General features: G+C 45.4%; 1 protein-coding gene across 1 annotated transcript; it reads left to right on the top strand.

Annotated features, from left to right (window-relative positions):
• The first annotated feature begins 1,082 nt into the window (after positions 1–1,082).
• On the top strand, positions 1,083–2,048 carry LOC122932223 (olfactory receptor 52K1-like). Its single transcript, XM_044286516.1, has one exon. The coding sequence runs from the start codon at positions 1,083–1,085 to the stop codon at positions 2,046–2,048; it is 966 nt and encodes a 321-aa protein (XP_044142451.1).
• Positions 2,049–13,215: the final 11,167 nt, after the last annotated feature.

The raw sequence follows: 13,215 nt of genomic DNA, 5'->3' as shown, positions 1-13,215 counted from the left end.
GACTGTTATAGTTTACGATCTGACTGTTAATTTTAGGATCTGACTGTTATATTATAGGATCTGACTGTTATATTATAGGATCTGACTGTTATATTATAGGATCTGACTTATATTTTAGGATCTGACTGTTATATTTTAGGATCTGACTGCTATATTATACAGATCTGACTGTTATATTTTAGGATCTGACTGTTATATTATACGGATCTGACTGTTATATTATACGATCTGACTGTTATATTATACGGATCTGACTGTTATATTATACTGATCTGACTGTTATATTATAGGATCTGACTGTTATATTATATTTTAATTAACGTTTGAGCACAGTTGTTTATATTATCCATGAAGCCAGAACTACAATATGACTACAGCGTCACTGGAAAATAAGTGATGTGTGATTGGGGTATGATTGCTCTGTGATTGGGGTGTGATTGCTGTGTGACTGGAGGCTTTACCAGTTACAGTACATATAGCAGTGACTGGGAATAGCTACATGCCTTGGTCTCCATTGACTTCTACTGGTGTCCGACTGCAGCGTGACGCTCGGCTCCCCTCGGTGTACAGGACACATTACATACATTGCATGACACAAGCTCCAGGGAAGGGGGTCCCTTTAAATTGAGGAACTTTGTCTTTAGGTCACTTGGGGTCACCACTCCTCCAGGACAGGACGTAATGACCTGTAATAGTTAAAAGTCCAATTCAGACCCCAGTAATGAGATAGAGCAGCTACAAAGAGCTTCTCTCACTGGAGGACCCGAAACATCCAAACATTACATGGACAACTCATTGATATCAGCTAGAACTGTGCAATTTTTCATTTCTCTTTTATTCACCCACAGATCACAGCTGATTAACAGGGCCCCATCAATCAGACATCATGTGATCAGCTTTTTTGGGGGGGATGTTTCCAGCCAACATGATCTGTGCAGAGCACTCTTATAATATCTCCTCTGCCAGCCTTCATCAATTGTAATTGCTATATTTCTAAGTTCTTCCCCGTGTCTTCAGTGCCTCCGCTGATACAGAGAATGATGGACCACACGTCTCATTTCTCTCCTAGTGGTTGATGCGTTATGTTGCGACCAATGCTCCTTCTCAACACCAGCTCCCACATGCCATCCTTCTTCTTCCTGATTGGAATCCCCGGGCTGGAGGATCTTAGCATTTTGACGTCGATTTCCTTCTGCCTACTCTATATCTTGGCTGTCCTTGGAAACTCCTCAATGTCCTATATAATCTGCACTGAGAAGACCCTCCATGGACCCATGTACTTCTTTCTGGCAATGCTGGCGCTAAACGACCTGGCCTTTACCAGCTCCACTGTTCCAAAGATGCTGAAAATCTTCTGGGGGAACGATGGCCTTATTGATGCTTCTTCTTGTCTCACCCAGATGTTTTTTGTCCACTTCCTGGCAGTGATGGAGTCAGGAATCTTGACTGCCATGGCGTATGACCGGTATATCGCCATCTGTTCCCCGCTCAGATACACGTCCATTCTCACTTTTGCTGTTTTGGAAAAAATTGCAACTGTCATTCTGGTCAGAGCCTTTGTCACCATTTTTCCCATCCCAGTACTGGTCAGTAGGTTGCACTATTGCGGTGGATATGTTGTGTTGCACTCATACTGTGACCACATGGCCGTGGTGAATGTGGCTTGTGGAGATACGAGGGTGAACAGTATTTACGGCCTTGTGTTGTCTCTTTCTGTCACTGGCTTTGATCTGTTGTTTATTGGACTTTCTTATACAATGATCTTAGGGGCCATATTTAGGTTGCCGTCCAGGGCGGCTCGCCACAAGGCGATTGGAACATGTACCTCCCACATTTGTGTCATTATGGCCGCCTATCTGCCTGGAATATTTACCTTTGTGTCTTATAGGTTTGGACAGAAGACAATTCCGCATAATGTCCACATCTTCCTAGCAAACATCTACATTTTGTTCCCAGCATTCTTAAACCCAATAATCTATGGTGTGAAGACAAAGCAAATTCGAGACTGTGTCCTGAAAAAGCTCCAGGTCAACCAGAAGCTTCTATAGACCTCCAACCTCCACATATTGAGATGTAGCACCGATAAGACATTTATGTAGTTTTACATCCTCAACTCAGACATCCAGACGATTATTTTGAAAGTCCCAACCCCCATTCCGCATTGGTGGTCTTTAGGCTGAAAATGGTCACAGCCACAAGCTGCTAATCGTATCTATTTACACGTGGATCATGAAGAAAGCAAAATTTAAATGATAAATATTTTATGTAAATAAATCAGTCAATTTGCCAAAGTGATGTACACAGTGGAGTCCCATTATTCTGACCAGCAGCTAATCTCCAGAGTAACCACTGTGTGTAGCACGTACAGCAGCTAGACGGGTCGGGAGTGACTCTATAAGGTCCTGGTATTGTAGGTTGTCACAAGGATCTGAAGCCATGCTAGGCTGGGGAGATCCCTAGAGAGAACACGACCATAGAGATGGTCCCATAGTTGCTCAATTGGGTTCAGGTCTGGGAAATAAGGAGGCCAGGGTAATACTTGAAAGTCTTGGTCATGCTCTTCCAACCAATGTCAGACATTTCTAGCTGTGTGTCATGTCACTTTTTCTTACTGGAAGATCCCATTCGCCCCAGGGGAGACAATCATCATGTATGGGTGTACATGATCTGCAAGGATGGATTCATAATAACCAGATCACTTGAGAATGCCTTCTACATAGATGAGATGGCCCAGAGAATGCCAGGAAAACCTTCCCCAGATCACAATGCTGCCACCACCAGCTTGTGTTGCTCCAGCAATGGTTGCAGAGTGTTCTCTTTCTGATGTTTCTCACCTGACATGCCAACGTCTATCCTTTCCATGAAGCACAAAGCGTGACTCATCGAAGAAGACATCCCTTTTCCAATCAGCGGAGATCCAATACCGATAGTGCAGTAAAAATTGAAGCCTTTTCAGCCCACCGAGGGATATGTGTGCAGACAGCATATCACACCTTATATACCCACCGAGGGATATGTGAGCAGACAGCCTATCACACCTTATATACCCACCGAGGGATATGTGTACAGACAGCCTATCACACACCTTATATACTCACTGAGGGATATCTGTGCAGACAGCCTATCACACCCCTTATATACCCATCGAGGGATATGTGAGCAGACAGCCTATAAACCCCTTATATACCCACCGAGGGATATGTGTGCAGACAGCCTATCACACCTTATATACCCACCGAGGGATATGTGTGCAGACAGCCTATCACACCTTATATACCCACCGAGGGATATGTGTGCAGAGAGCCTATCACACACTTTATATACCCACCGAGGGATATGTGTGCAGACAGCCTATCACACCTTATATACCCACCGAGGGATATGTGTGCAGACAGCCTATCACACCTTATATACCCACCGAGGGATATGTGTGTAGACAGCCTATCACAACTTATATACCCACTGAGGAATATGTGTGCAGATAGCCTATCACACACCTTATATACCCACCGAGGGATATGTGTGTAGACAGCCTATCACACCTTATATACCCACTGAGGAATATGTGTGCAGATAGCCTATCACACACCTTATATACCCACCGAGGGATATGTGTGTAGACAGCCTATCACAACTTATATACCCACTAAAGGATATGTGTGCAGACAGCCTATCACACCTTATATACACACTAAGGGATATGTGTGCAGACAGCCTATCACACCTTATATACCCACTGAGGGATGTGTGCAGACAGCCTATCACACCTTATATACACACTAAGGGATATGTGTGCAGACAGCCTATCACACCTTATATACACACTGAGGGATATGTGTGCAGACAGCCTATCAAACCTGTGGCGAAACCAACCTCGCCACTGGGTTTTGGAGAGGGCTGTTTACCAGCCTCCTGCCCTGGGATTATGGCCCATAGTAACTGTAAAGGAGAAGACAGACCGGCCGCACAGCTTAAATCTGTCTGTAGAATTGTATTTTATGTTATTATGCGTTCGGTTAAATTGTATGTTATGTGAGGGCACCCAGATAGCTAATATTATTGTATTCGTGTATTCTGAGTGCCATTCACCTAATGATATGCACTCAGACTTGAGCTATCTGGGGATATGTTAAATGTCTGTGTTTGCTGTGGGGGTGTGCCATTGTGTGTTTAAATGGTGATGTCTGTCCTGTTGTCTCCACATGTGTATTGGCGATCTCCCCTTTGTCCTGAGAGATAATTGGATTGCCTTCGGTTGTCTCTGGGACAGAGAGGAGGAAACCATGATGCATTGTGGGGATGTGTTGTATCTGTTCTGTATTTGCAAAACTGTAATAAAAACCAGGCTGGGTGTGCCAGCACATCAGACCACTGCTGACCCTCAAGACGGAGCCTTGTCTCGTTATTGGGGGGATTCCCTGTATGCTGTTAGAGACTGATTGCCAGGAGTGTAAGCTGATTGGATGCTTTTCCTGTTCGTCTGCTGGCAACCATTTGTGAGAGATATGTGTGCAGACAGCCTATCATACCCCTTACATGCCTACCGAGGGATATGTGTGCAGACAGCCTATCACACCTTATATTCCCACTGAGGGATATATGTGCAGACAGCCTATCACACCTTATATACCCACCGAGGGACATGTGTGCAGACAGCTTATCACACCTTATATACCCACTAAAGGGTATGTGTGCAGACAGCTTATCACACCCTATATAACCAACGAGGGATATGTGTGCAGACAGCCTATCACACTTGAAATACCCACCGAGGGATATGTGTGCAGAAAGCCATTTCACACCCCTTATATACCCACCGAGGGATATAAGTGCAGACAGCCTATCACACCTTATATATACCCACGAGGGACATGTGTGCAGACAGCCTATCACACCTTATATACCCACCGAGGGATATGTGTGCAGACAGCCATTTCACACCCCTTATATACCCACTGAGAGATATGTGTGCAGACAGCCTATCACACCTTATATACCCACCGAGGGATATGTGTGCAGACAGCCTATCACACCCTGTATATACCACTGAGGGATATATGTGCAGACAGCCTATCACACCCTATATACCCACCGAGGGACATGTGTGCAGAAAGCTTATCACACCTTATATACCCACTAAAGGATATGTGTGCAGACAGCCTATCACACCCCTTATATACCCACCGAGGACTATGTGTGCAGACAGCCTATCACACCCCTTATATACCCACCAAGGGCTATGTGTGCAGACAGCCTATCACACCTTATATACCCACCGAGGGACATGTGTGCAGACAGCCTATCACACTTGAAATACCCACCGAGGGATATGTGTGCAGACAGCCTATCACACGTTATATACCCACCGAGGGATATGTGTGCAGACAGCCTATCACACACCTTATATGCCCACCAAAGGATATGTGTGCAGACAGCCTATCAGACCTTATATACCCACTGAGGAATATGTGTGCAGGCAGCCTATCACACCTTATATACCCACTGAGGAATATGTGTGCAGACAGCCTATCACACCTTATATACCCACTGAGGAATATGTGTGCAGACAGCCTATCACACCCCTTATATACCTACTGAGGGATATGTGTGCAGACAGCCTATCACACCTTATATTTCCACTGAGGGATATGCGTGCAGACAGCCTATCACACCTTATATTTCCACTGAGGGATATGTGTGCAGACAGCCCATCACACCTTATATTTCCACTGAGGTATATGTGTGCAGACAGCCTATCACACCTTATATACCCACTGAGGTATATGTGTGCAGACAGCCTATCACACCTTATATACCCACTGAGCGCTATGTGTGCAGACAGCCTATCACACCTTATATTTCCACTGAGGGATATGTGTGAAGACAGCCTATCACACCTTCTATACCCACCGAGGAATATGGGTGCAGACAGCCTATCACACCCCTTCTATACCCACCGAGGAATATGGGTGCAGACAGCCTATCACACCCCTTATATACCCACTGAGGAATATGGGTGCAGACAGCCTATCACACCCCTTATATACCACCGAGGGATGTGTGCAGACAGCCTATCACACCTTATATACCCACCGAGGGCTATGTGTGCAGACAGCGTTTAATATACCTTATATACTCACCGAGGCATCTCAGCATATCAGACTTACAGTACTTGTTGCCGACGTTGAATGTAGGAAGTGTTCATAATAGTGTGACTTCACTTTGTATAATAATATAATACTCTGCTCTCTCATATGATCAGTGTGCAGGGATTTGAAGTAAAAATGGAACTAAATATTGACAGTCTCATGTTATCCTGCTTCACGATTTCAAATAATCCCATCAGATCATGTTAGATCCATATGGATTCTCACTAGTGATGAGCGGCAGGGGCAATATTCACATTTGTGATATTTTGCTAATATTTTGTAGAATATTTTTCATGTATTCGCGAATTGGAGAATTTGCGATTATTTTCTTAATTGCAAAATTCGGCAATGTAATATTCGCATGATGCGCACACAATACAGCCGTGGGTCACTTTTGCTACATTTTCCAAGCTGCTCGAAGTTTCCTGAGACTGGAGACAATGGTCGGCAGAACATAAAAATGGCTTTATATGCAGATAGAGCGTTCCAATATATTCCCGATTGAGAAATCGCCAATTAACGATGCGAATGATGTGAAACTTCATATTTTAGCAGGTTTGACTACATATTACTGATTGGTGCACTAAGTATTGTTGTGACATCACAGCGCTATGGCTGTAGCTGTATGTATGGACAGCAGAACCTATCACACTGCCTAACACCCTGCACTGCAACAGCTCCACTATATCAGGATATAACCTGCACTGACTATTTGTATCATATATACAGTGCCTTGCAAAAGTATTCACCCCCTTGACATTTATTTTATTTTGGTGCCTCACAACCTGGAATTTACATGGATTGTTTGAGGATTTGCATCATGTAATTACAGAACCTGCCGACAACTATGAAGATGTTTTTTTTATTTATTGTGTAGCAAACAACAAATAGGACAAAATAACAGAAAAGGTCAATGTGCAGAACTATTCACCCCCTACAGTCAATGTGCAGAACTATTCACCCCCTACAGTCAATGTGCAGAACTATTCACCCCCTGTAGTCAGTACTTTGTAGAGCCCCTTTTGCAGCAATCACAGCTCCGAGTCGCTTTGGATAAGTCTCTATGAGCAGTTCGCCACATCTGACCGCTGGGATTGTTGCCGTTCCTCCTTGCAGAACGGCTCCGGCTCCTTCAGGTTGGATGTTTGCGCTTGTGAACAGCGATCTTTACGTCTGACCACAGATCTTCTATTGGACTGAGATCTGGGCTGTGACTCGGCCAAGACATTTAAATGTTTCCCCTTCAACCAGTCAAGTGTTGCTGTAGCCGTGTGTTTGGGGCCATTGTCCTGCTGGAAGGTGAGCCTCCGTCCTAGCCTCAGATCACGCACAGAGCGGGACAGGTTTTTCTCAAGAATATCCCTGTATTTAGCACCATCCATCTTTCCCTCAGCTCCGACCAGTTTCCCATCCCCCCAGTATGATGCTGCCACCACCAGGTCTCACTGTGGGATGGTGTTCTTTGGGTAATGTGATGTGTTGGGTTTGCACCAGACATAGCGTTTTCTTTGATGGCCGAAAAGTTCCATTTTAGTCTCCTCAGACCAGAGCACCTTCCTCCATACATTTTAGTCTCCTCAGACCAGAGCACCTTCCTCCATACATTTTGGGTCTCCTCAGACCAGAGCCCCTTCCTCCATACATTTTGGAGTCTCCCACAGGCCTTTTCACAAACTCACAACGCGCCTTATTGTCTTTAGCTGACAGTAATGGCTTCTTCTGGCCACTCTGCCATAAAGCACAACTCTATGGAGTGTACGGCTTATTGTCGTCCTATGTACAGATCCTCCAGTCTCTGCTGTGGAACTCTGCAGATCCTCCAGGGTTACCTTAGGTCTCTGTGCTGCCTCTCGGATTAATGCCCTCCTTGCCCGGTCCGTCAGTTTTGATGGGCGCCCGTTCTTGGACAGGTTTGCTGTTGTCCCATGTTCTTTCCATTTGGTTATGATAGATTTGATGGTGCTCCTGGGGATCATCAAAGATTTGGATATTTTTTATAACCTACCCTGACTTGTACTTCTCGACAACATTGTCCCTTACTTGTTTGGAGAGTTCCTTGGTCTTCAATGGCAGCGTTTGGTTAGTGAGGCCTCTTGCTTAGGTGTTACAGCCTCTGGGGCCTTTCAAAAAAGGTTTGTATATGTAATGACAGATGATGTGACACTTAGATTGCACACAGGTGACACCATGTCACTAATTATGTGACTGCTGAAGGCAATTGGTTGCACCAGAGCTTTTTAAGGTCTTACTAACAAAGGGGGTAAATACATACGCACATGCCAATTTTCTGTTTTCTTTTTCTAAACAATAGTTTTATTTATATTTTTTTCTCATTTCACTTCACTGACTTAGACGATTGTGTTCTGATCCATTAACAAAACATTGAACTTAAGGCTGTAATGTAGCAAAACACAAAAAAAAGTCAAGGGGTGAATACTTTTGCAAGGCACTGTATAAGCTACTAACTATCTATCTAGTGTAATGAGTGGAAAGCACAGAGCTCAGCAACTGTCACTGCTCTCTCTCTCAGAACTGCAGAAAACTGCAGAGAACGGCTGCTGGGGAGGTTCTTATATAGTAAGGGGGAGGGGGCAGCTTTCTTATTGGTTGCTAGGGATGTTGCTAAGCTCAGACAAAGACATTGCAGCCTTCTCATTGGCCCACAAGCAAGAAGCAGGGAGGGATCATGGGTTCAGATGAAAAAAAAAAGTTGAATGTTCGAAAATTCTAATATATAGCGCTATATTCTAAATATTCACAAATTCTTGAAGTGCCGAATATTTGCGCCCAACACAAATTCTCACAAATCTTTATAGATTTTCATATCACATTTCAGCTCTTCATAAATAGCCATACATCATCATATAGGATCATAAATCCGCACCGATCTCTTCAGATCCCAGAAAATCTTCACAGATCCTTTCAGACTCTCAGAGACCCTTATAGATTTCCAGATAACATTACAGATCTCTATAGATAACTACAAATCATTATAGATCATCACAAATCCCCCACTGATCTTCTCAGATTCCAAGAGATCCTAACAGATCCTTATATATCTCCATATAACACTACAGATCTCCATAAATAACCTCAAATCTTCATGGATAATCCCCCCTGCACCCCCCATTCTCTTCAGGTCCCAAGAGACCCTCATAGATGCCCTGCAGTATTTTTCTGTTGGAGGAGAGTTTGTGACCTCCAGTCACTGCTCTCTGTTACAGATAGCCTACCCCTTCACCTGGCGTTTCCCTTAGACAGAATCACAATCTGTCCGTTGTTCCTTTTATTGCATTATCTTGATGTTCTTCACCATTGTTCACCATTTCTCAACTAGTTAACTCCTATCTCGGGCGAGTGGGTATTGAGCTGGGCAGGGGTTTCCCAAGTCGGCCTATGGCAGAAGAGACCATCCTGCTATCCTATAGAGCTCCAAGCTAGATTTGGGTGGAGGCACTGCATCATAATAATGGTGAGATCATCCACCATACACCCTGCCCACCGAGGGCTGCCCAGAGGGGTGTTACGTACATAAATGTGACCTAAAACTAAATTAGATTTTAAAATAAGTCCTAAAAGTAGATAAAGGAAACCAAAATCACACAAATGAGTCACAAATATCAGTCATTTATTTATTAAGGAAAATGCTCCAATATCACATGTCTGAGCAATAAAAGGATGTGACTCTTTGGGATTAGCGGATAATTTGAAGGCGTATTCAATCAATTAGATGACAATCAGGTGCCACGGGTCGACTTTTTTTATGTAAAGAAAAGGGATCTATCAACGTCCGATCTTTACATGTTTGTGGAAGTGTACCTGTTACACCCCGGAGTGGTGTTACCATTCCTACACCCTGCTACTGTCTCTAATGGGCTAACATAAATGTCATTTCTGTCCAAGTCCTCTACATTATGCAATGCTATCATTACTATGCAACTGTTCTTACATGTAATATGCCTGGTTCACCAGCAGGTGGCAGTGTAAATGGCAGAGCTACAGTTAGATAGAATGAACTCACCATTCCATTCTCCCCCCTCTGGGCAGCAGGGTGGGCCAGCAGTTCAAGTTAGTTCTAGTTCGAGTTGGAGTCTAGTCTGGACAGTAGAGAAGTAAGGGGGGAGAGGGGAACGTCCTCAGTCTTGCCAATATAAGCCAGAGCAACCTAACCACTGCTGACCATGGAAGAAGATGTCTGGAAGCCATAGAGACCTGAGAAAATTGTTCTTCGGTGGCTATAAGAGAAATCAGAAAGAGGAATTGTTCTTCAGCTGAAGATAAGTTATTTACTGAGTGTCAGGAGGGGAATAACAGCCCAAGGCACCCCATCCAAGGATACCAGAACTGACTTAAAGTACATAAAACAGACCTAAGCAGAGTTTAGTGCAACACAGAGAAAGAAAACAGAGTATTTAAGCTTGCCTGACAGTATAGCAAGAGAAAGAGAGAAAGCAGAGTTATTGAGTTTGCCTGCCAGTTTATGCTAAAGCCTGCTGAAGCCAAGACAAAGCATGCAAATCCTTTGGCCATTGAATTTCATATCAAGGTCTGGACTCAAGTTATTTTTCCTTCATTCCTTAATTATTCCCCTTTATTTGCTTCGGAGCCTAAGCCTGGGGTCTCGATGTATCCAGGTAGGAGGACAGTGACACATAAAGAGACATAAAGGCCGCACCTCACCACTCGGCATTCCTCTAAACCTGGGACGTGATAGGTAGAGACCACATCCGGTGGTCGTTTTGCGGCGAGCTTTGCTAGTTCGCGACTCGCCGAACATGCGAACATATGGTGATATTCGCACGTGCTATATTTTTTTGCATAGTGCCGAACTTTGACCCATGACACATCCATCAGGTGGGACAGGACAACTTCAAAGGACGCACCAGAGTTGGTTAAGTGGCTCACTCAGCCTTCCACTTCTGCACCCTCCTCATCCTCTCTATCTGCACCCTCTTCACTCTCTGCTGTGTGCACCGCCAAAGACACCACCACCACCACCATAGCCCCTCCACTCGAGTCAGAGGAATTATTTTCCCATCCATTACCAGACCTTACTGATACGCAGCCATTCTTGGCATTGGATAAGGAAGAGGAGGTAGCAACGGTCACCACCCAGCGGTCTGACGACAGTACCAAGATCAGTCCAAGGAGGGAGGTCCCCCCTGTTGCTGCTTACTCTGAGATCTCTAATGTCAGTGGTGGTGAAGGTGACGATGATGACATGTTGATGGACATCATGTGGGTGCCCACAAGAGAGGAAGAGGAGGGGAGTTCAGAGAGAGAGACGGAGCAGCAGATAGGGAGGAGAAGGAGAAGCAGGCAGAACTCGCAGGACACAGGAGGCAAAAAGCAGACTGCAAATGTATCTGGAGCGAGCCATCCACCAGGCACAGTCACATCTGGTGCTCCCAGGACGCCGGCACATGGCTCCGCAGTGTGAGCTTTTTTTTAACGTGTCAGCTGCTGAAAATAGTGTTGCCATCTGCAGCCTGTGCTGTCAATGCATAAGTCGCGGTAAGCCCAACACTCACCTAGGGACGACCGCCTTGAGAAGGCACCTGGCCTCCCATCACCGAGCCTAGTGGGAGTAACACCGTCAGAACCCACAAAGCCCCACTCCAGGCGCTCCACGTCCTGCCTCTTCTCCTTCTCCTCCCATTTGTCCTCCACTTCACCTTCCACCGTGCCGTTGTCGCGTTCATCTGACACAAAGCAGGCTTCCGTGGCCCAAATGTTCGAGCGTAAACAGTGCCAATTTGCTGAGCGCGCTGAAACAGGGCAAAATGACACACGTACCGTGCATGTCACACGTCCTGCAGTGGTTCATTGCCAAATGCCCCGGGGTCCAGGACGTCTTGCGGCAGGTCAGGAAAACCTTTGGCCATTTTAGAAGATCTTACACAGCCATGGCTCGCCTTGCTGACGTTCAGCGGCGACACCACCTGCCCGTCAGACGTCGGATTTATGACTGCCCGACGCGATTGAACTCCACCTTGTATATGCTTGATAGGCTGCTCCAGCAGAAACATGCAGTTAACGACTACCTGTATGAACTCTGCGACAGGACAGATTCTGGGGAGCTTGGTTTTTTCACCGCGCCAGTGGCTTCTTATGCGCTATGCATGGAGACTTCTGTGGGGTTTAGATTAAATCACCAAACTGGTCAGTCGCAGCCAGGGCACCATCAGTGACATCGTACCTTACACCTTCTTTCTGGAGCGTGCATTACATTGTGTCATTGATCAAGCTGTCGAGGAGCAGGAGCAGGAAGATGAGGAAGTTGCAATGCTGAATGAATTCCCAGGGGGGCTACTTCATCTGAGACAAGTCAGCAGGAGTCAGAGGAGGATGGTGCCTGGGGGGGGGGGGGGGGGAGCAAGAAGAGTAGGCTTTAAACTTTTCGGGAATCCCTGGTGTTGTCCGTGGCTGGGGTGAGGAGACTGAGGATGACATTCTCCTGAGCAATGAGCAGGAGCCAGGGCGCTCCAATATGTCTAATTTAGTGCAAATGGGGGCCTTTAGGCTGCAGTCTTTGAAGAGGGACCCCTGTATAAAAAGCATAAATGTCAAGGACCTGTACCGGGTGGCAACGTACTTAGACCCCCGGCACAAACACTAAATGGTGGACATGTTATCAGCATCACAGAGGGATGTCAGAATGCAGCACTTCCAGGCCTTGCTGCGAGAGATTCTGCATTAAGCTGTTGCGGGCGCTGTAGACGGTTAAGTTAAGTTATCCGTGTCACATCTCCTGTTTAAAGTGTGCGCATCCCTAAAATATCAGTGACATCTGTAACACCTCAGAGTTGTGTTATTACACGCCTCTACCCCGCTACTATCTGTTAAGAGCCTTTATATTGTCATCTGATGTAATTTATATTATATTTTCACAAATGTGCATCTAAAACCATGTTAAACACAATTGTCTTGTAATTTTCCAGGTTCACCAGCAGGTGGCAGCAATGCATCGGCCAGGTACTAGTCTCAGCTTAGTATATCTAGGCTGGAATGGATTATTCCAGTTTAGCTCTCCCTCTGTGAAGGTATAGGACTGTTCCCACATCCT

The sequence above is a fragment of the Bufo gargarizans genome, chromosome 3 (genome assembly GCF_014858855.1).
Source record: "Bufo gargarizans isolate SCDJY-AF-19 chromosome 3, ASM1485885v1, whole genome shotgun sequence".
In the NCBI taxonomy this organism is placed as follows: domain Eukaryota; kingdom Metazoa; phylum Chordata; class Amphibia; order Anura; family Bufonidae; genus Bufo; species Bufo gargarizans.
The sequence above is the reverse complement of the archived record's forward strand: the minus strand, read 5'-3'. Positions and strand labels throughout refer to the sequence as shown.